We start from the raw sequence: 21423 nt of genomic DNA, 5'->3' as shown, positions 1-21423 counted from the left end.
ATCACGCAGGCACTTAGAATGCAGTGTCTGTGTGACAGGGTTGGTCTGTCTCAGACCCCAGCCGTGTGTGTGTTGGCTGTGACACCTGGTAGTTCACCTGCCTGTCGCCACCTTGCCCTGCATTCCCAAGCCACATCAGGGCCCTCTTGTTGCACCTTCCAGTTACCTTCGCTTCTGTTAAGTGAAAAGGATACCTGTCTGAGAATTTAAATGCACTATTGCCAACAAGCAAATTCAACATTATTCCCACTGCAGCTGCCTGTCAGCTCTCTCTGATACATGCAGTATTTACAGTGTTGTTTGTCTTGTTGGATTAATGTCTTAATGTGCCTCAGGGTAGCCACRCTACTCTGGGAAGTATTAGCTTTAAATTTGCTCATTTACACATTTGAAACCTTAAGAGGATATAAAAATAGACATCTGAAATTATAAAAAAAGTTTAGTTGAATATTCTTTTTTTTTCCAGTTTTTTAAGCACTATAGCTTGAAAGAAAAAGGGAATGAGTGGGAGGTCTGATGGATGTGTGATTTTATTATTGTGGATTTGCAGCTTTCTCTTCCCACTCTTCCTCCTCCTCATAAATGGGTGTTGAAAGGTCCGTGAACAATTTATCCAAGTTTTCAATATATAGAAAGCTGTTTGTGGCAAGTTTTATATGTCTGATTGCTGGGGCCCATTTAAACCACATATCTGTTTGTCTGCAGCTCCCATTATCCGAGCAATTTGTTCTGGATCTGACTGTAGCAGATGAAGTGATTTTTTTTTCTGAGTTATATGCTATATATAATGCCACACTCAAAGCTAAACAACTGCATATTTTTTTCTTAAAAGATAAGTTTCAAATGAGGCTCTAGAAGGCCTGTTATTGGGAAAAGAGTATGAAAGTGTTGGGGTTTTTCTCTCCTCTTCCCTTTTCCCTCCTCTCCTCTCCTCTCCTCTCCTCTCCTCTCCTCTCCTTCTCCATTTGGGATATCCCTGATGAAGAGCTGCTTGAATGATGGGAGCTTAGGAACACGAAAGAATCCTGTGCATTTCCTGATCAGGGAGGATGAACAGGATCATAAGAATGTGTTAGCATTTCTGGAAGGGAATTTGGATTGATATGCTCTTCACTGCAGAATATGATCTCTACTCAGGTTGAAAGCCAATCATTTTTATGTTGGTTTATTACGTGAAACTTCTGAGTCTTTTTAATTGGTATGTGGCCACATACACTTAAAAATTCTCAGAAGAACTGACAATTTTAACTGTTCTTGAGAAGAATAGGCAAAATAATTTTACCCACAGATCTAGAAAGCCCAACTGGACCRTATCAGCACTGTTGACTATACATTGTGGAGTGCGGGAGATTAGCCTGCTCTTATTAGCACTAATGCCTGTCAACCATGCTGAGGGTGGTAGCTCAAGGTGCATCTTCAAAAAGATATAGAACGTCTTTTCCCCTAAAAGCAACAAAAACTTAATATATACAAAGTCCTTTCAACATTCTGAACAAAAATATATTTTTCTGTCAAAAAATATCTCTTCAGCTCCACAGCTGTGCTTGCCATATAAGAGAAAATTCATTTAGACAGGACAGAAATGGCCTGTTCTTCCATTTTGATGCTACTAATGGCTCATGACTTGTCTGTGTAGCGGACAACAAGGTAGTGATTCATAGAGCTTCCTGAAAATTTTGTAGCAAACCAGGATGAAAAAATAGCTGTCTCTGAGCAAAGGCAGCCTCCTTTCTCTAAATTCTTATCCTGTTTGACATTTAATTTAAAACCTGGTCTAATTTAGCTTGAAAGATTAGGAACAATGCTGCAAAGTACTTTATTTGATAGAGCTCCACTTCAGGATGTTATTTCCAGTTAAGTTTATTCTCAAACCCATGACAAACATAGGCAGTTCCTGAAAAGGAAGCAGTAARGAAAAAAACAAGTGTATCTTGATTAAGAAAGAAACACAGGCTATGATTCAGAATACCATTTATCTGTCAGATTTACTGCAATGCAGAGGCTAGCATTCAAAATGCATTTTAAAAATGTATCAAAATTTTGTAGGCTATTAATACACACGCAGACCCCCACAACCTTACTCACTGTAGAAGCCTATCTCAAACCAGGGGAATGGTCACTGCAGGCTAGCAAASAACTGTGCCCTTCTGCACTAGTATTTTATAAGAAGAAAGCTGCGTTCCCTCTCTACCACAAGGTTTAATTAATTCATAATTAATTAATTGTTTGATCAATAATTTCATTACTGGTCATTTTTGCCAAGGCTATCACATGTCTATATTTTATTCAAGATCCCTTCTGGCCTTTTCATCCCCAGCATGGCTGTTGGGGCCATGGCTGGCAGGATGGTTGGCATCGGAGTTGAGCAGCTGGCGTATCACCATCATGACTGGATCATCTTCAGGAACTGGTGCAGACCTGGGGCAGACTGTGTCACACCGGGACTTTATGCTATGGTGGGAGCCGCAGCTTGCCTGGGTACAGTATCTGCTAATCTTTGCCTCATGCATGAGTAACACTGACCTTCAGAAAAATACAAAATAGTTAGGAGAGTTTCAAGTCTGTGTTAGGTGCTGTGCTGGCAGTTCTGGTGGTAACACATGTGATGGGGAAAAGCAGAGGCTGCTTTCTCAAATGGTGTTCCCAGCGTTCCCTTCTAGGTAGCCAACAAAAGAGAAACTTGCAGTAACTCATGTCTACTCCTTCTAATCTGCAATACAGAAAGAAAGAAAGAAGGAAGATATTATACTCAGTCTACAAGTTTTCAAGGAGGAGTGTTTTTTGGTGAATTGTGACAACGTTCACTATAGCTAGACCAAAGCTACTTTCTTGTTTAAACTTTACAGGGCACACATTTCTGAGGTATGGTCAAATTCTGATCTACCCAGAGATAAAAATTCTTGGTCTTATCTTGGTTCATCACATTCTGGTCACCTGGATTTTTTTTTTTTTTTTTTTGACTTTGGCCAAAATCTGATCTCACCAAGTCAGTAGTTAATGGCTTTAACAGGCATGCCCCGTTAACTTTTAAAGTGGGATGATTTAATAATACTTCACACACCAAATTTCTAGTCATAGATGTAGTGGGAATGTTGCAACCATACCACTTGCACATATTTTTGGCTTATCATTTCTTTCCAAATATACGCTTGTATTTTCCATTTTCTTATATTATCATCAATGCCACCATTAGATGATGAAATAATAGTGGAGAGGTCCAACACATAATTAATATAATTGGATAGACTTGAAATGAAAGACARAGCAGAGCTGGAGGAGTTTCCATTTCAGAAACTTTTGTGGGAAAAGTAGGATCATTGGTGAAGTCAGTTGTACAAGGAGAACATGACTTGTCTGACTAAACTTAATGTCTGTGACGTAAATATCAACATTTGTTGTGTCGATACTTTTTATAGTCAATGCAGAGAAATGAAACACTGAAAAGGTCGGCCTCATCTGGCAGCAGATACCTAAACCCAGGCAAATGAGCATAGGAATTAGGTCTTAGAAATAGTTGGGTCTCTTTTTCTCCAGAGGTTATAAAGGCAATCTGGAAGCCTGTTTTGGATGTGAACATTTGCAACTGTACAACTGCATACAATAACATGACTGTTTTCATCTAGCAGTACAGTAATAGCATTATAATGATGCATTACTGTTAGAAAGTACTGCACTCCCTCTTATCCATAAATGGTTTTAATGTTCCTAAAAGGAACAAGACACAAAAATTTCGATCTGATATTTCAGTTCTTCTGCTAGTCGGTAATCATTATATACCCAAATTAATGTGCAGTAACTGCAACAGTATAGTGGAATGCAAACCAGAATGGTCACTGGTAGTTCTTAAACCTGAGATGTGTCTATTCCAGCACTCTGTCTCAAACAGATATTAAGGAAACATAGTAGGAAGCAGAGCAAGCACAGAAGAGTCCCTACTCTGGCATCTGCTCTCAGCTTTTCAGAGTCAGCAGTTTAAGGAATTCCTGAGATGAAAGCTGTATCTGGATCATCATATTTAATAATTACTGWTTTAATTTTCTTGTGTGCTGTTAGATTAAAAGCATCTTTTAATGACCTGTTTGCTGATTTCTCTCATATAAAATGATGTTGTATTCTGAGGCCTAAAAATAGCAGATTTATTACATTTACCTTTTGAACAGAGGCAAAGAAATGTTACCTAATAATTCAGTGTTATATGCACACTATCTGTAGTTCTGCGATTATTTTTATCCTTTAATGTAAACTGAAGGGGTATGTAGATTGCTTATAAAATGAATACAAAAGGATTAGATTGAAAAGTAGAGCTAGGATATTGTCTACGACTACATCCCAAACGGCTTCAAAGAAATTTGTATACAGTTCAAACTGTATGTTATACTGATATCAAAAACTAAAGTTYAAGCTGTTATGTGGCTTGCAGTGACCCTAAACTGTCTTTACACAGGATTTTGTAATTGTGGCATACTCAGAAATCATGTTTAGATTTTTATTCAGTAGGAATGATACAGCAAACTCAATGTGAACATCAGCTGTCAGGGAACCCAAGTCTATACCCCCACGGGCACTTATTCTCTGAGTCATTTTAGAGGGCTAATGACAAAATCCAGTTTTAGTTTCTTATGTATCCAGGATACATGCTGGTTTTTTTTTTTTTTGCATTTTTTTTCTCTTTTAACAGCTCAGTCTCTTAGCATTCATTATCTGCTCTTTGTTGTTAGCGTCTTTGTTTTAAGCAAGTCTGTTTGACCTTTTTTTTTTCTGATGAAAATTGCAGCAGATAAAAATAGAAATCTCTCTCTCCAGGGCACTAACAACAAAAATACTTCACAAAGTTTAAGTGCAATGTCTGGCATGAATAATATTGTGCCTTTTTGAATGCAAGACACAAAATCAAGTTGCAAAATAAGTCATTTAATGTGGACATTTGAGAAACAGCACTGAGAAGACCTTGGTTGCTCTCCTTGCTGGCAGGTGGTGTTACCCGCATGACTGTTTCGCTGGTGGTGATCATGTTTGAGCTCACCGGAGGCCTGGAGTACATCGTGCCTCTGATGGCTGCCGCTGTCACAAGCAAGTGGGTGGCAGAYGCCTTTGGGAAGGAGGGGATCTACGAGGCTCACATTCACCTGAATGGGTACCCGTTCCTGGACGTGAAGGACGAGTTCACGCACCGGACGCTGGCAACGGATGTCATGAGGCCACGGCGAGGGGAGGCTCCTCTCTCCGTTCTGACACAGGACAGCATGACCGTGGAGGACGTCGAGACGTTGATCAAGGAGACCGACTACAACGGCTTCCCAGTAGTGGTTTCTAAAGACTCCGAGAGGCTCATTGGGTTTGCACAGAGACGGGAGCTGATTCTTGCGATAAGTGAGTAGAGAATCATCAATGTACGGTAAGACTGATTTTGATAGAGGGGAAGTAGAGTGTTAYTGGTGTTATTCACCTTGAAGAATGGATGAGTAAGAGCTAAATCTGCCTTATTCCCAAACGTTTGGCTTRTACTCTTTGCCAAGACTCGTAGTTGAAAGTATTTGCATTTCAGCATACCACCTGGTAGACATTGTGGGCTTGATTTTGTTGCCACTCACAACAGGATAATACAATTCCATTCAAGATTGGAGAGAAACTCAGCTTATTTGGCCAGAAGTCTTGTCAGAATCTGATCAAAAACTGCTGAAGTGCTGAGCTTCCTGATGTCTCCATGAGCTCCCTGTGGAAGTGGGGGCAGTTGTGAACCCTTGTCACCTGTGACAAGGTTCAAATCCATGCTGCCACCTTTGTCCATTCACGTTAGGGATGCAAAGCTTTCCTCTGAGGCATTTTGATGTGACTAGATCTGAGAGTTTGGTAAGAATGGCTCAGTCTTTTCACGGGGATGATAGAGAGCTGTTTGGTTACTTGAGAGTCCAATCCAGACCAGTACTGGTATCCATCAGATCCTTTACCAGTTGGCTGCATGGCTAGAGGGGGGATTGTAAAGGCCAGTGCACAGCATGAGAGCAAGTGTTCCCACCATCTCCACAGACAGATCACCCAGGCCTTGACTGTCAGCGTGGCCAAATCAGCCCTGCAGCCTGATCCCAGCTCAGGCAGTCCTGCAGTTTCAGAGGTCAACCAGGCAGGCAAGCTGCGGCTTCTCTGGCTGCCTTATRTTGTAGGGAAAAGTAGATTTTCAGCTACTTCTCAGGCTGGAACGTCAATATCTAAATCTCCTTGAGGTGGGATTGCACCTCTCTGTGTGGGCCTGTTTTGTTCCTGTGGTGCAGGCTGCTTTAAAATGCTGTTGGTTCAGATGAATGGAGCCAAGGAAGCTCCTGAGGAAAGGTGAAAGCTGAAGAAATAAAATCCATAAATAGAAAGTGAGAGGTATTTTAGAAGTTCTCTTTCCTGCTCACAAGGACCTTTTGTAAAACTAGAATAAAACTTGGAAGAACAGCGCTCTTCAAAGCATGTGGTTTTTAAAGAGGTATTTATTTTGGTTTGCTGGATGTAAAGAGATTCAGTCCAGGAGATTAGACCCCCAAAATATACTCATTTACTTAAAGGTGTGCAGCTGTTACTTGATTCTTCTCTTCTCACCCCATACCAGAAAGTCATTACTGCTGAAATACTATATACAAGAGAAGAAAAGATATGATAGACTTCARTTTTCTCCCCCTTATAGACTGTGCAGCTCTCTCTTCAGTAAGAAATGTTTTTCTCATTTTTTTCCCTGTGATACATAATTCATTATTTCAATTACAATGAGTAGAGTTTATGAACTCGATTAATTTTGCATTTAGTGTGGGGATCTCACTTTTTTTTTGCTATCAGTAGTTCCTCCTTCCTCCCTCCTCCAGAAGGAAGGGGAGGAAAAAAAGTCTCCATAAGGGTATAATCCTCAGTGTACCAATCTCAATAGCAGAGGATCTTAATGACATCGAGATGAAGTCCAAATGTGCTAGTTGCAGTGCTTCTTTTAAGCATCTGTTTTTATCTGAGGACTATTCTTCCTTTGGYGATCACAACAGATGTCTGATAGGGCCATGCTAGGCCAAAAATGTGTTACTGAAGTTTTACCAAAGATAAAGAAATCAAGAGCTGATATCACTTATAAAATAATAGAGCTTGTGTTTTATCCTGCTTTTGCTAATGATTTTCAAATGTCTTCCATATTTCCTTGTGAGATGCAAAAAAARAGTCTTAATTAGATGCATTTGGCCAGCCCTGTTTCTACTTTGTACTCTGYGCACACTATGTTGTGGCTGTAACACTAGCTGCCATCCTAACTTCATGGCCTTTTGAATTTACATTGCAGAGAGTAAAACCGTGGAAAAAAATGCAGGGAGTGAAGATGTGGGGCCCTTACTTTAAAAGCAGAAAGATCAGACACTGTCTGGAGTGAGTCAGAGAAGTCTGAGGATCTGGGTCTTTTGAAAGCTCTTAAGTGGCAACAAGGTTGAATAGGCTTCCAAGGAGATGTTTGAAAAAGTCTAGTTATGCATTGATAACGAAGAATTTAATTAAATATAAACTCAGCCAACAGTTTGGATCAAAATGTTGGGAAAATGTTGCTTTGACATGTGCATTTTCTAGAGGAAGATTTCAACTCTAATTAAAAGTGTCTCTAATAGGATTTGAAGCAGAACAGAGATTTAAAATCAAAAACTTCTCTTCATAGATAAGTTTTCCTAAATCCTCTGTTGTCAGAGACCTTTGGTGACCCTCTTCCTTTTGTGCTGAACATTAACAGCTTCTGAACTAACTGTGACAAAAGGTTAATCTTTCTAGGACTACATAATTTTAGGTGAGTATGGCGTGTGTCTTTGTGACTTAAAATCTGGATTTGGTTTCACTTCTTTAAAGATGTGTGTATGGTTCCAGTAAAGGGTACAGCAATYGCTGATTTTGTACCATGCTAACATTCTTCTGATAGTTAATCCTCTTTTACTGAGGAACAAAGTTATTTGTATTTCCTGAAGAGGAAGCCACTACATATATGCAGTACATAACCAGTGTTGTGAATATTCACCTCAGCTTGCTTTGTAGTTGTGTCTCCTTAAACTATAAATTTGTTTGCCAAGAGGCCCATATTTCTCCTGGTAAGGTTCTTCTCTCTTCCTCAGTCTGTCAGCGTCCAAAGATGCTGGAGTTATACCTGGAAATGGTATAGCTAAAACTTTGTGGCACTCTATCTGGGGAAGGAAGTCTTCTGAAAGTCAGAGTTACYGAACTTGGCTAATGTGTGGGTCTGGCACATCTGTCCTACTCCTGGGCTCAAAACTAGTGTCTCTTTGTTTTGCAGCTTTTTGCCTTGCAGGAYAATGACTTGCTTGTAACTAAATTTGGCACCTCTGCATGATGCTGCATAGCACTATGCAGAAATATGGGTAAAACTAAGAAGCCTCAGCTGTGGCTCTGTCCTCTTTGTCCCTTCAGGAGGGAAATTTCTCATGTCTTTCAGTTTTTGCTAGTGTCTTCAGTTCTGGATGATGTACTGTATGTGCTGATTAGTGGAGACAATCTCAATGAATTGATCTCTCAGCCTTTGGAAAAGAGAAGTGGCGCGTGTGTGGTAGCTGATCTTGTGGAACATAACAGCAAGTTTGTTAGATCCAGATCATTAATTCTCTTGCTGGAGATCTTGAATATTTGTTGACATTAAGTAGGTGGCTGCGAGCAGAAAACAGACTGTGAGTTCATGCTGTTGCAGTCTATGCTATTGGAGTTTCCTGGGGTGTCAGGTATAATTCTCTATGGATGCTCAATTCGGTAACAAAATGTGCAATGTAACATAACCCACTGTGGCACCATGTGGGATTTACTAGGCAGGCACAGACAGTGACACCAATGTACATCTCTATGTGACGACTTAGTACCAAAGGTCATACCATTTTTAAGTAGTGTGTCTAACTGGTAAGCTGTTATTTAATAAATAAAATATATATATATGTGTGTCTACTTTGACCCATAGGAGGCAATGCGAAGAACTGCAATCAGTTACATCCTCTGCAGAAACAGACCAACAGTGGCTAGGATAGGAGGAGTCCAGCATCATTGCAGAAACTGGGACACCATTTTTCTGGTGTCCCTTCTCGGTCATGGCCAAATCAGAATCTTTCTCTGGCCCAATAAATTCCGTAGTTACCAGGCAGTGGCCCTCTGGTTGTGCTGGACGATGGTTAAATCTCTTGTGCAACTGACTCCTTGGATGAAGGCATGAAGCTGTTCAGTCCTGTGTCAAATACCTGTTCACACAGAATGTTCTGCCTAGTGATTGCCATCTCTGTAGTTTCCTTCTTACTATTCAGGGAACTGAGCACACCATGGAAATGCCTCCACTCCTTGTAAAATGAATGGAAATGCCATTTTAATTGGTCAGAGGCACTTTCAGGAGGATTGTCTCCTTCTGATAGTTTTTCTTGAGTGTATAGGCAATTAAGGTGAATTTAGGTGGTCAGAATTACCCTTTGAGAAGAAGTGTCTACATTTTCAGTGACATTTACTCTATATGTTTAAAGTGGGGAGAATTTGACCCCTATAGCTCTTAAATTTGACCAGTTTCAGAGGCATCATATGAAAGGCAGAGTCTTGGGCAGAATCTGCATGGTATGTGTAATGCACTTTTCTCAGTGCAGAGAGGCAGAAGAGCAATTTGGTTAACGTAGGCTGTGAACTCTGCACTCTTGAATACGAGAGGCACATTTCACATGTGAGAGAGCTAATTCACTCCCTCACCAAGAGAAGGGCCATCTGCGTAGCCAGCTCTTTAGAGCCAGACACCGTCATCCATTTGCTTTTTCTCTTTCTCTTAAGAAGTATATTTTCCTTACCCACTGACTGCAAAAATCACTCATTTCTCTGTTTTACCGTCACTCTAACTCCCTATCTAATGAGTTCGCATATGCACTTGACCATTTTTACGATACCACTGAACTTGCTCAATAGTACTACATCATTCACGTTTCTCTAGAGAGATGTTTGACTTTGGGAAGTGAAGTCATGGCTTTGGCTAATCACTGCTGTCCAGGGTCATTGCTGCCTTGGGAACAGAAATGTGGTAACTAAATGCTTGGGCCTATTGCTCTGGTTACAGCTTCAGGAAGGAAATACCGAGCTGTCAAGGGTTTCTATCAAAGTGGGGGAGCTACCTTCAATTTGATTAATGCTGCCTCTTACCACAGATCATATATCAAAGAGCAATGAAGGCATGTTCACACTTGAAAATTAGATGTATGAATGAAAACAAGATGAGACAATGCTAGCATCTTTCCTATAAATTGCAATAGGTTCATAATACATGGGGTGAGAACGCTGAAAAATCATATACCACAGTGATATTAGATTTGAACTAGTATGGCTGTGGTTCCAGAAATATTACAAGACAATGATCGTTAAGGGGGAAAAAATAGAGCTGTAACATTTTTGGAAGTCATTACTGTCTGCAAGTTACAAGCCACAGAAGCAGGTTTCTGCACATTGATTGATGGAAATGAGCTCCAAGGATATATACATATCCTTTGAGTACATCTGATTTTCTGTACCTCTCAAGAAGGGAGGCAACCCATATTAATCAAAGATGTTAGTTGTAGCCGTTTCTGGGAATTTATAGAAAATGTAGGAAAAAAAATGAAAGAAAGAATGAAATCTTCAGAGCCAAACACAAGATACATTTATAACAGGGAGCAAAAGGTTGTCTATCATTTGGAATTTCATCYCATATATATTTAGCAACCTTTTGAGTAGAAATGAGGTAAACACTGCAAAGAACAGCTACTTAATTCTAAGAATTACTGTGGGAGCCTACTTTAAAGTGGAAAGCTTATACTGATTGTGTAGACTCCAGACATAGCGTAAAGGTCACTTCATAGATTCATCTTTTGAAGTCTGGAAGGTGRTCAGATATACACTGCTGAAAAAAAAAAGTAATGAACTCACTCACTGCTAGATTTTGTTCTTGACATTACTACTCCGCTTTAAGTAAGAAGCTTACGTCTTTCTGACCTGTTAAAATCTAGATAAACAAACTTTATTTGAGGAAATAAGTGTAAAACAACAAAATCCAACCCAGAGAGATGTAACAGTCTAGAAGAGTGCCAACACAGCCCTCGTATTTCTGGGATGTAAATTTGTCTTTCACTGGCATAATATTTCTAAATGTACTCACCCTGCTCAGATTTTCCCAGCACTGCTGGGAAGTCTGGGAATAGACACACTCCGCTGAACTGACTGGGACCAAGTTTCTGCTGTGTTTCTCACAATGGGATTCCCTCACAAGGGAATTTGATATAATCATTTGAATTTGATGAAGTTTTGTTTATTAATGCTAGTGTCCACAAGGAACARCATATTTATTCAGGAAAATATTATCATAGCCAAGCAAAAGATTGTGCTTGTAAAAATACTGTTTACATTTGTTTCAGAATACATTTTTTGACAACCAACTATGTTGCAAGAAATTCAGGGGTTTGCTCTGTAACCCTCACTCCCAATACCTGAACAAAAGGCTCCCGCCTTTACTTTCCAAAGGAAGATGCAGATAAATATATATGTTTTCTTTTTTTGTTATCAAGCCTGATTCCCTGTCTATATTGATCTTTTTGTCGTGCAGAGAATGCCCGGCAGCGGCAGGACGGGGTGGTGAGCAACTCCATCGTGTATTTCACGGAAGATCCCCCAGAACTGCCACCCAATAGTCCCCATCCACTGAAGCTGCGGCGTATTCTCAACCTGAGCCCTTTCACTGTCACTGACCACACGCCAATGGAGACCGTGGTGGATATTTTCCGGAAACTGGGACTGCGCCAGTGTCTGGTCACTCGCAGTGGGTAAGTAGATGCACGAGTCGAGCACGCTTACAGAATCTCGGGAGATTTCTTTTAACATAAAGAAAACCACCACTTTTCCTGCTGAAAGCCAAGAATAAACAGTAAGTGATTAATCAGCACCGCTGAGACAGTCAAGTGAATGTTTTTATTTTAGCTGTTTTGCGGCTAGAAGGACTAAGGAATGCATGCCCTGTGTCGCTGCGGAACAGCTGAAGACACGAGGGTCAGAACCCAGCCTGCCCTTTCCGCTTGTCACCATTCATGCTTCATGGCATTCTCCTGTATCCAGAGTGCACTAGCACTTAGAAAAAAATAAAGACAAATACCAAATAAATATTTTAAAGCACTCTGTATTTTTCAATAGAGGAAGAAGTATGATAAAGATATCAGTGGAAGGAAACTGACCTGCTCAGCATTTCTTTCCTTTTATTCCTTTTTTCTTTTTTTCCCTAGGGGAAGTGGAAAGACATATAAATGAAAGGTCTATAAGAAAAAACTCAAGAAGAAATGGGACAAATGAAATTAGACGAGTAACAAACTGTCCCATATGAACTAGAAAAAAAAAAAACGTTCCTTAACTCCAGTGGGATGTAAACTATTTTGAGAGCATTATTTACCCCATGATCTAGTGACAGGAACATATTTTATGATAAGATTGAAAAACCAGAGCCGTTGTTGTTAAATTCTGAGGACTAAAATCTAGACTCCTGCAAAAGGCTTTTTGTTATTCAGATGTGCTCCATATCAGCTGTTACAATCAATGCAATGCTGTGTGCTCAACTTAAGGAAAATTAGGGCCATTACTTGAGATAGCAATTTAGGTCCTGATTGTAGGTGTTTGGGTTTGGAAATTTTGATTTTGAATAGTAACACTTCCATTAAAGGAAAGGTGAGATGCCTATAACAATGATGTTCTAGAATTCAGTACCTCTTGGCTTTCAAGGACTGGAAATAAAAGCCCTCAGGGATGAGGTTTAGAAAATTTTTGGCTCTCATAGGACACATTTTTCTTAACAGATACAGTCCATTTAGGATTGAAGTCCTAAAACTGTACTTTCTCATCAGCCTAAATGAGAAATTATCACTCAAAGTTTTTCAGTGTTGGATAGGGAGCTTTTTGGAACATCTGTGCTTTAGCTTAAGTTCGTGTACCACTAAATCACATGCCATAGGTCAAATCATGTTACCTTAGTTTTGTGCTGTAGATCCCCTGCAGTCTGAGCCTAAGGAATGTCATTTCATACAAAGTGTTATTAATTGTGGCTCCTTATTCAGGCATGTCCCCAAAGAAGGAGATAACAACGGAAAGTATTTCACTTACTGATCATATCTGCAGTAGTAAAAATACATGAAGTGAGAATGCGTTTTATAAAAGAGAATCACTGGGGAATGGATGGGGTAGACAGTGTTACATGGAAGCACTCACAAAATACCCCTGCAGCTGAACAAGTGAAAATGGATGATGTATAGCATGATTGCTGACCTTTCCTTTCTTTTTCTTTCCTCCAGGAGGCTGCTGGGTATCATAACTAAAAAGGATGTATTAAGACATATGGCTCAAATGGCAAACCAGGACCCTGAATCTATCATGTTTAACTAGCCTGATAAAGAAAGAAGAGGGAAATTAACCTCAAAGGGATCCCTTCTAGATTAACACGAAGGCTATGTTTGGTGTTTCATTTTGTTTAAAGAGAAAATATAATGTGGATGAGGAATGGCCCAATATACCTCTGACAGAGGGAGTGGATGCAGGATGGCACTTATTTCATGATGTAGGCAGTTTAGAAGCTCTGAGCAGCTGCAGACATCAAGCTGTGTTTCCTTAATGAGTTTCCTAACAGCTCAATTGTTGCATTTGTGGGTGTAAGTGATGTGGTGCTTAGAGGCAAAGAGCCAGGAGCACCAGTGGGACACATCGACATTCATAGTAACTCCTGAGGCAGGTGTGAAGACTGGCAGACACTGTTTGTGTACAGGTTATTAACAGATACGAAGCTCCAGACTAGAGAGTGTGTATGAGTAATATGTCAGTTGTTTCTGTTCCTGAGGTCATGGCTATTTACTAGCTATACTGAATTATTATATTTTCACAAAGGAAAAAGAAATCATCACCTTCATTTATTTTTATAAAAGTTAAGTAAATCAGGATGGGAGTTAAAGGAGCAAGAATATACTTCAATTCTCTTTAAAGCATCTAGTTCCCTATTTCCTGTTTTAGTCCTTTGAATTYTATACAGTTTAGCATTTTTATCAGTCACTTTCCCTTTATTACTGTTAAAATGACTTATTTGTAAGGATTTATTATTTCTCTATGCAATTTTGCATACAGGTACTGTAATGTAATGTTTAATATTAAGTGATCTGCTGTCACAACAGGAAAGAGCACAAAAGCCCACAGAGGAGTTTTCACAGGCACAAAACAGACTGCTGGCCAACTCCCGTTGGTGTGARCCACAAGAGATCCAGTCCTTAGCACCTGTCTTCCTGCATGTAAAGAAACATAAACATTTTTCACAGGCTAACAAAGTTCTGCATTGAGTGCTGATTCTCCATTTTGTTTCTTTTCTTCATTACCATTTCTTGGCATTTGTCTGCACCTGCCAAGAGATTATTTAAATTAATTTAGCAGAGCCACAGATAGCTATTCTGTAGCATATCTGCTTCCTATGCTGCTGCTGCTGCTGTGAGTTGTAGGACTATGGAATTCCTCCCCACGACACTGTGTCTGAATAAAGGAGCAAAGGGATTAGGAATGTAAACAACAATATCAAGACTTTAATTATTTATCCTTTTGCTCCAAGAACATGAGATTTAAAAACCTACAGTAGGGACCACTGAGACAAAAATGATGATTTTTCCTAATCCCTTCTTTGCTACTTTGAGATTCACTGAGTCAACATTGCCTGTATTAATATACTATTACTTTAGTCAATACTGTTATCAGTACAAAAGGCGTAAATTCTGCCTGAAGTAGAATTTACACTGCCTAATGTTYTGTTTCTTCTTGGAGGGAATTTGGGCTTTTACTGAGGAGAGTTTGAATCCTAACTTAGATGCCCTGAAAATCCCTTTCAGGAAGGGCTTCTGATCCTTCTTCATTTAGACATCTAAGACCTCTGGTACTTTTGCACATCTTCATACAGATAACTTATATTCAAATCAATTGCATCCAGAAGATCTTCAGGGATAGGGTTTGAGTCCTTTCATACTGAAAGAGCCTGCTGCTTGCTACAAAAGCCAGGCTATTGAGTCAATTTGTAGGCAATGTGCATGACCAACGTGACTCTGGATAGGGACAAGAAGACAGGTACACCCTAAGTTAAATGCCCACTGCTACATGCCTCCAGTTCCTCTCCTTTTCTCAAGTGATCCTGCTTCCCTGTGGCCCATGTCCCCCTGCATTCACACAATGTATGGCCCAAATTGCTTACGTAAATAAACAGAAGTAAATGGATAATTTTAATCGGTTAAATACTCCATTTAACAACACAATTTAAAGAGACTAACATAAATATATGTAGCTCTGGCCAAAGCCCATAAATGTGCAGTATTTTCTGCTAACTGACCATCTGCAGTACAATGCATTATTAAAAGGATATTGTTAAAACTTTTTAAGTTATAGGATCAGTCCTTTTCTTCTGAAACTAAGAAATGGCACACAATACAATTGTTTCTTGTGTGCTTTTCTTTTATGTGAAGCAGTTATCAACCAAACTCATAAAAGAAAGCTAAGCCAACTACCAACATATAAAAATTGCATCTGTGCATTTGAACAGAGATATGATCTTAAGAATGAATTAATTCCCGTAACTAAACCAACAAGGAGTTTAGTACAATTACAAGTTTCCACTGAAAACTACTCAACCAAAGGGATATGGACTGAGATAAGTAGGTCTAATTCTAAGGTCAATCTTATTCTAAAATTTAAAATGAAAGGACTGTGGTCTATTTTTTCCACTTTTATAACTCCAAATTTTAATGCATGCATATAAAATTAACAWTTTTTTAATCCATCTCCCTCTATATTTACATAGGAAACAAATGGGCTTCCCATTTGAGCACTTTAAATCTTTCCATTATAAGCCAGGGAAAATAAGCTGAGATTTTTCGTTTAGCTGCTATATGAGACCAAACTCCTTTCTTTGTGTATGTCAGGGAAAAAAGAGGAGATGGAAAGCCTTCTCTGTTAGCCAAGGAATTTTCAGTCTACACCACATTAACAGTTAGTCCATGGCAGAGCTGTGTAGAGTGCTCACAGTACTGAGGATGATGTTTGTTAACAGGAGCTAGGATGGTATATCTGCCCCCAAAAATGTCAGTTCTTGAGAAATAAAGACAGAGGGAGCTAGCTGAAATTAAAAATAACAGTGAACACAAACTCTTTTGAGTAGCGAGTTGAATTATCAGCTTAACCTTACTCCAAGACTGTGCATAGGCAAAAACTTGAGTGGCTATTCCTGTTAATACCCAGAGGCCACTACCACTAACAGTCAGTCTGGTGATAKCTTGTCACATAGGCTTATTGGGCTGCACAGGAGAAGCCTTAGGAACTTAAGAACGGGATCCATAAAGCCATCATGGTAATTTATAAGAAACACCAAAGAAAGAATCAAGACTTACTGAAGGTGCCATTTGAGCCTAGGACTGCCACCCAAGCAGAGGGCAGGCAAATGAAAGCCCAGCTCTTTTCTGCAATACCTGTTCATCTTTAGGTGGAAAGGTTAAATATTTAAAGGGTCAAAGTGATAAAACTTTGGATGCATAACTGTATACATGAATGGTTAGACTGCCTCTCCTTGTTTCCATGTCTGTTAAAAGATGTTAGAGCAAGGATTGAAATCTAGCCCTCCAAAAATGGTGTAGGAGTAGCTAACTTCCAGCTGCTTAGCATCAATAAAGATGAGGTGGTGCTAGAATGACAAGGAGAGCTTTGAAATTGGACAGACTTTGCTAATTAAAAAACTTAGAAGTTTATACAGAGCCTGCAGTTGGCTGCAAGTTCTTGTGTTGACCTTCATCCATGCAGTACTGTCTCCATTGCTCTTTTAGCCTCAGTGACTGAAGGAAAAACACTCTTAGCATAAATTAAGAACACACTTTTCTCAAAAACGCAGTTCTAATGAAATGATTTAATGTAATTCCCCATAACAAGCCCATTATCAGTCAGTGTTTTCCATCTGTATTCCCAAGTGTGTCTCAGAACTTACTGAATAGACTCCAAGAGGCATATATCTCAGCCTTAAGTATTTATTTGAATCTGTAGAACTCAAGATAGAGTTACGCAGCCTGATTAATTTAAGAGTTTCCTAAGTACTTTAGTACTGAGTGCTCAGTTTATACAACCACAGTTCAATCTTGGTGTTCAAGCTATTGAACTCTGGTGATGTCAAACCAAATGAGAAAACAAAAGTCATTGAATGATGCAAGCTCAGAATTGTACCTTTGTTTTGCATGGACTGTGTTCAGTTACATTCAGCTTCTGACGTGCACTTGAAGCAATCTACACTAGAGAGTCTATTATTAAAGTACAGAATATGGATGATTTTAGCCAGACCCTTTGACTGTCTTATCAACCATTAATACTTACTCATTGATGAAGCAGAAAAGAAGAATGTTAAAAAATTACAGAAGACCCACTGATTTCATGTTGGACTAACACTATTGGTATGAATATTGTTTTGCTTTGTTGTTTTTTTAAACTATAGAAAAGAGCATATATGTTGCACCTTATGACAAATGATGTTTGGAGTCTATTTTTCAAATAAAACTGACATACAGTATTGGAAACATTGGTGGGAGCATATTAATTGGAGAAGTATTTCTTTAATGTGTTTATGCATGATCTTAAAGTTTATTTTTCCACCTATAACTCAAAGCCTGGTGAATGAGTTAGTTAGGATATCTAATTCAGTTTTGAAATGGCTAATATTATGTGARTAGTTACTAAAACCTGTGCAGCGGACTTCAAAGAATCAGTCATGACAGTTGGCTGTTTGTTTTCGGAGAGAAATGCTGTAATTTATCAGCTCTGCATTATAAATTCTTTATTAAAGAAATCTAAAAAGGAAATAAAAATAATTTATCCTATCAGGTTAGTCTGTTTACAGTCGTCTTGAAACGTCTTTAAAGGTAAAGCCCTTATGATTTTTATTTATATTTTTTCAGTTGCACTGGAATTTAGAGCTAAAATAAAAAATTGAAAATGGCACATTCCATCCTAAGCACTTAATTGGATGAAACATCCGTTAAATCTCTGCCAGAGGATATCTTTTGGGAAGTGGCAAAGAAAAATGGGCTTCATCCTGACTAATATACTAACCAAACAAATAGAGAAGCTGTGTGGGTTTGTGTAAAAGAAGCATACATCAATGTTTTAGCTGAAAGAAGCATTTCAGATTTCAAGTCAATCTCTAGAGAACGAGTTTGATAAACTTCCTGTATTTAGAATATCCCAGTTTAATTCAAATTACACAGTACCTTCTTCAGAATTTCTTTTCATTTACTGTATCTACTGCATTATTTTTCTTGCATAGTTTGGCTCTGCATGCAAAATGCCTCCCAGATTCCTTTATGTTCCATTGCAGAGGCCAGTGCTGCAGTCCCAGGGATGCCAGGTTGTTCTGCAGACTCTTATGGCCCCAGTATGACCTGATGCACATGCCAGAAAGCCAGGAGGCATCAGTCTTGCAGCAATTTAAATGAGAGGTAGTAGTCCCTGTAGTTTGTAGTTGATCATGAGAGACCAAACCTTAGACCTGCCTGTCATGACTTGCAGTGGCCAAGGTGGGAAACAGAAGAGAAAATGTTCAGAGGAATCTATTGCAAAGTTATAGCTGTGCACTGCCCAATCTAGCCAATATGGTTGTTTCTTCTAAACTGAATGGCACTTTGTAATCCATATGCCTTTTCACTCCCTTCACAGCCCTTTCCTCCCCATATATGTGTATGAAACAACAACTTCTGGGCTGCTGGCTCTCTTACTCCAAATGCAATCGCACTTCTAACTCCTGCTGTGGTAGCCCAGATGATACCCATCAAAAACAGGTTTACAGACACTGTATCCCACATGAGTAAGGTGCTCCCATGATGGATGGGGCCCTCTCTGTGAAACCACAGTGAAGGCAATGGGAAGGAGTTGGGAAATCACTGTGTGACAAACTGTTTCTTGAGGTACTTTTAAGCTCTTAGACCAAAGTTGATGGGAATGGCTGATTTATGCTGCAGCATTTGGTCACCTCTGCAGCCTTTTTTTGTTTGTTTGGTGCTTGCATTCAGGGTAGCTTGACCAGATTTCAGACCATACTATCCYGAGAAATATTCTTATGGCCACAGCCAAAGCAATCTGAGTATTCTTATGGATGTGACTTTCCCAGCCACAGCTGCTAACTGGGTAGGAAGAAACAGCCATATGTAAAGGACAGATAGGGGACAGTCAGTTTTCTGGCACTTGTTCAGCAATGTTTCACTTGAGAAATGATTCTGCAGGCCAACAATAAATGCACAGCACCTTGTGGGTCTTTCCAAAGCCCCTAATGCTGGGCAAACCAGGATGGAGTGCAGGGACGATGCATGTGTGGACCCGTCTTTATTATGAACCACGTACTTCACAGATTAAGCAGCCTTTCTTAATCCACAAAGATTCGGTAAAGTGGGGAGAAAAAAACCCACAAATGCATGGATTGCTTAGGTGGCTATTTTAGCTAGGGAAAGTTACTCTCTTGTATCAAAGCTAAGTCCACGGAGGCATCTAATTTTCAAGAGGAAAAGTGCTTATTCAGAGTTTGCTGACTGGCTTCATCACTGGCAAGGAAGAGTGTACTGTATTTGGCCTAAAAGCAAATTGTATTCACTTGTTCAAATCTCAGATTAGATGGCCATTAGGCACCAGAAGTCTTAGAGGGGATAACCAGACTCTCAAAGTCCCCAAGCCAGGGGAAACAGACATCTAAGCTCTACTGCAATTCAGCAATGAAAAGGAAGGCACTTAAATTTTGCCAAAGACCATAGAATGAGTGCAATCAGCAGTGAGTTCAAGAAAAAACACTTGGGGTGCCCTCCAGAAACACACAGATTTCCTTACACTGAAAGTGATCTCAAAGAATGAAGGAGGAATAGAAAAAAAAATGTGGTTTCACTTTCTTCTCCCTTCCTGTTTCATTGGGCAGAAGTAGCTAAGTAGTATCTAGATGCCTGGTAGAGCTGAGAGAAGCTAACACAGCAAGAGGCCACAGCTACCCATGCAGCCTTCCCCTCTCTGGAGAGCAGATCTGGTAGTACCTGAGGTCGCACAGAGCATCTTGCAAATTCCMAAAAGGAAGCAGTAACAGCAGAGCCTGCATATATACAAAGCCTGCCCCATCTATTGCAATAGTGCTAGTTAAAATATACTCTCAATCCATGGGACTAGTGATTGCATAGAACTGTTAACTTCTTTTCTCCAACCTGAGTAGAAGAAAGGTAAGTAGCTGTCACTTGGCTGTGCTACTTTGGCCAGGAATAAGAGAAGATTGTATTTGGGGTTACTGCCCACTTGCTAGTAAGGGTTGGAGTGACCGTAGTGGCTAGTAACGAGTGGAGCAGGTGGAGTGACCAATACTCCAGAGGGCTGTGCTGCCATCCAGAGGGATCTGGATGAAGGGCTGGAGAGTTGGGCAGAGAGGAACCTCATGAGGTTCAACAAGGACAAGTGCAGGGTCTGGCACCGGGGTGGAATAACCCCGGATACCAGTACAGATTAGGGGTCGACCTGTTGGAAAGCAGCTCCACAGAGAGGGACCTGGGAGTCCTGATTGACACCAAGTTAACCATGAGTCAGCAGTGTGCCCTCGTGGCCAAGAAGGCCAATGGGATCCTGGCTGCATCAGGAGGAGTGTTGCCAGCAGGTCAAGGGAGGGGATTCTGCCCCTCTACTCAGCTCTGGTGAGGCCGCACCTGGAGTACTGTGTTCAGTTCTKGGCACCCCAGTACAAGAGGGATCTGGAGCTTCTCGAGAGGGTCCAGAGAAGGGCAACAAAGATGATTAAGGGAATGGAACATCTCTCGTATGAGGAGAGACTGAGTGAGCTGGGCCTGTTTTCTCTGGAGAAGAGACGGCTCAGAGGGGATCTGATTAACATGTATAAGTTAATGAAGGGGGAATGCAGGGAAGAAGGGGCCAAGCTCTTCTCAGTGGTGGCCAGTGACAGGACAAGGGGTAATGGGTACAAGCTGCAACACAGGCAGTTCCATCTCCATGTGAGGAGGAACTTCTTTAMTGTGAGGGTGACAGAGCCCTGGCTCTGTCCCAGGCTGCCCAGGGAGGTTGTGGAGCCTCCTTCTCTGGAGATCTTCCAAACCTGCTTAGATGGCACTCTGTGCCACGTGCTCTAGGTGTATGAGATGCTGGAGCAGCAAGGTTGGACTAGATGATCTCTAGAGGTCCCTTCTGACCTTGGCCATTCTGTGATTCTGTGATTCTGTGCTAATCTGCCATCATGTCCCGTAGGTGGCCAAATAGCTATCCTGGGACTTCTCAAACTAACAGTTATTTTCTGTGCTCTTTGCCCTACACCTTGCTAGCTTCTTCCCTGCTTGGCTTTCTGGACAGCCAGAAGGAGTATTAACCTACAGGGCT

General features: G+C 40.3%; 1 protein-coding gene across 1 annotated transcript in view; it reads left to right on the top strand.

The window, feature by feature from the left end:
* Nucleotides 1-17186, top strand: part of CLCN4 (chloride voltage-gated channel 4) — a 43574-nt gene extending 26388 nt beyond the window's left edge. Inside the window, exons 9-12 of the mRNA XM_026047110.1 lie at nucleotides 2292-2478; nucleotides 4972-5370; nucleotides 11594-11810; nucleotides 13320-17186. Of these exons, the coding sequence (XP_025902895.1) occupies nucleotides 2292-2478; nucleotides 4972-5370; nucleotides 11594-11810; nucleotides 13320-13410 (894 nt within the window). The 3' untranslated portion in view covers nucleotides 13411-17186. The remainder of the gene's footprint in view (nucleotides 1-2291; nucleotides 2479-4971; nucleotides 5371-11593; nucleotides 11811-13319) is intronic.
* Nucleotides 17187-21423: the final 4237 nt, after the last annotated feature.

The sequence above is a fragment of the Nothoprocta perdicaria genome, unplaced genomic scaffold (assembly GCF_003342845.1).
Source record: "Nothoprocta perdicaria isolate Ctin4 unplaced genomic scaffold, notPer1 scaffold_109, whole genome shotgun sequence".
NCBI lineage: Eukaryota > Metazoa > Chordata > Aves > Tinamiformes > Tinamidae > Nothoprocta > Nothoprocta perdicaria.
This window is presented reverse-complemented; position numbering and strand designations above follow the sequence as displayed.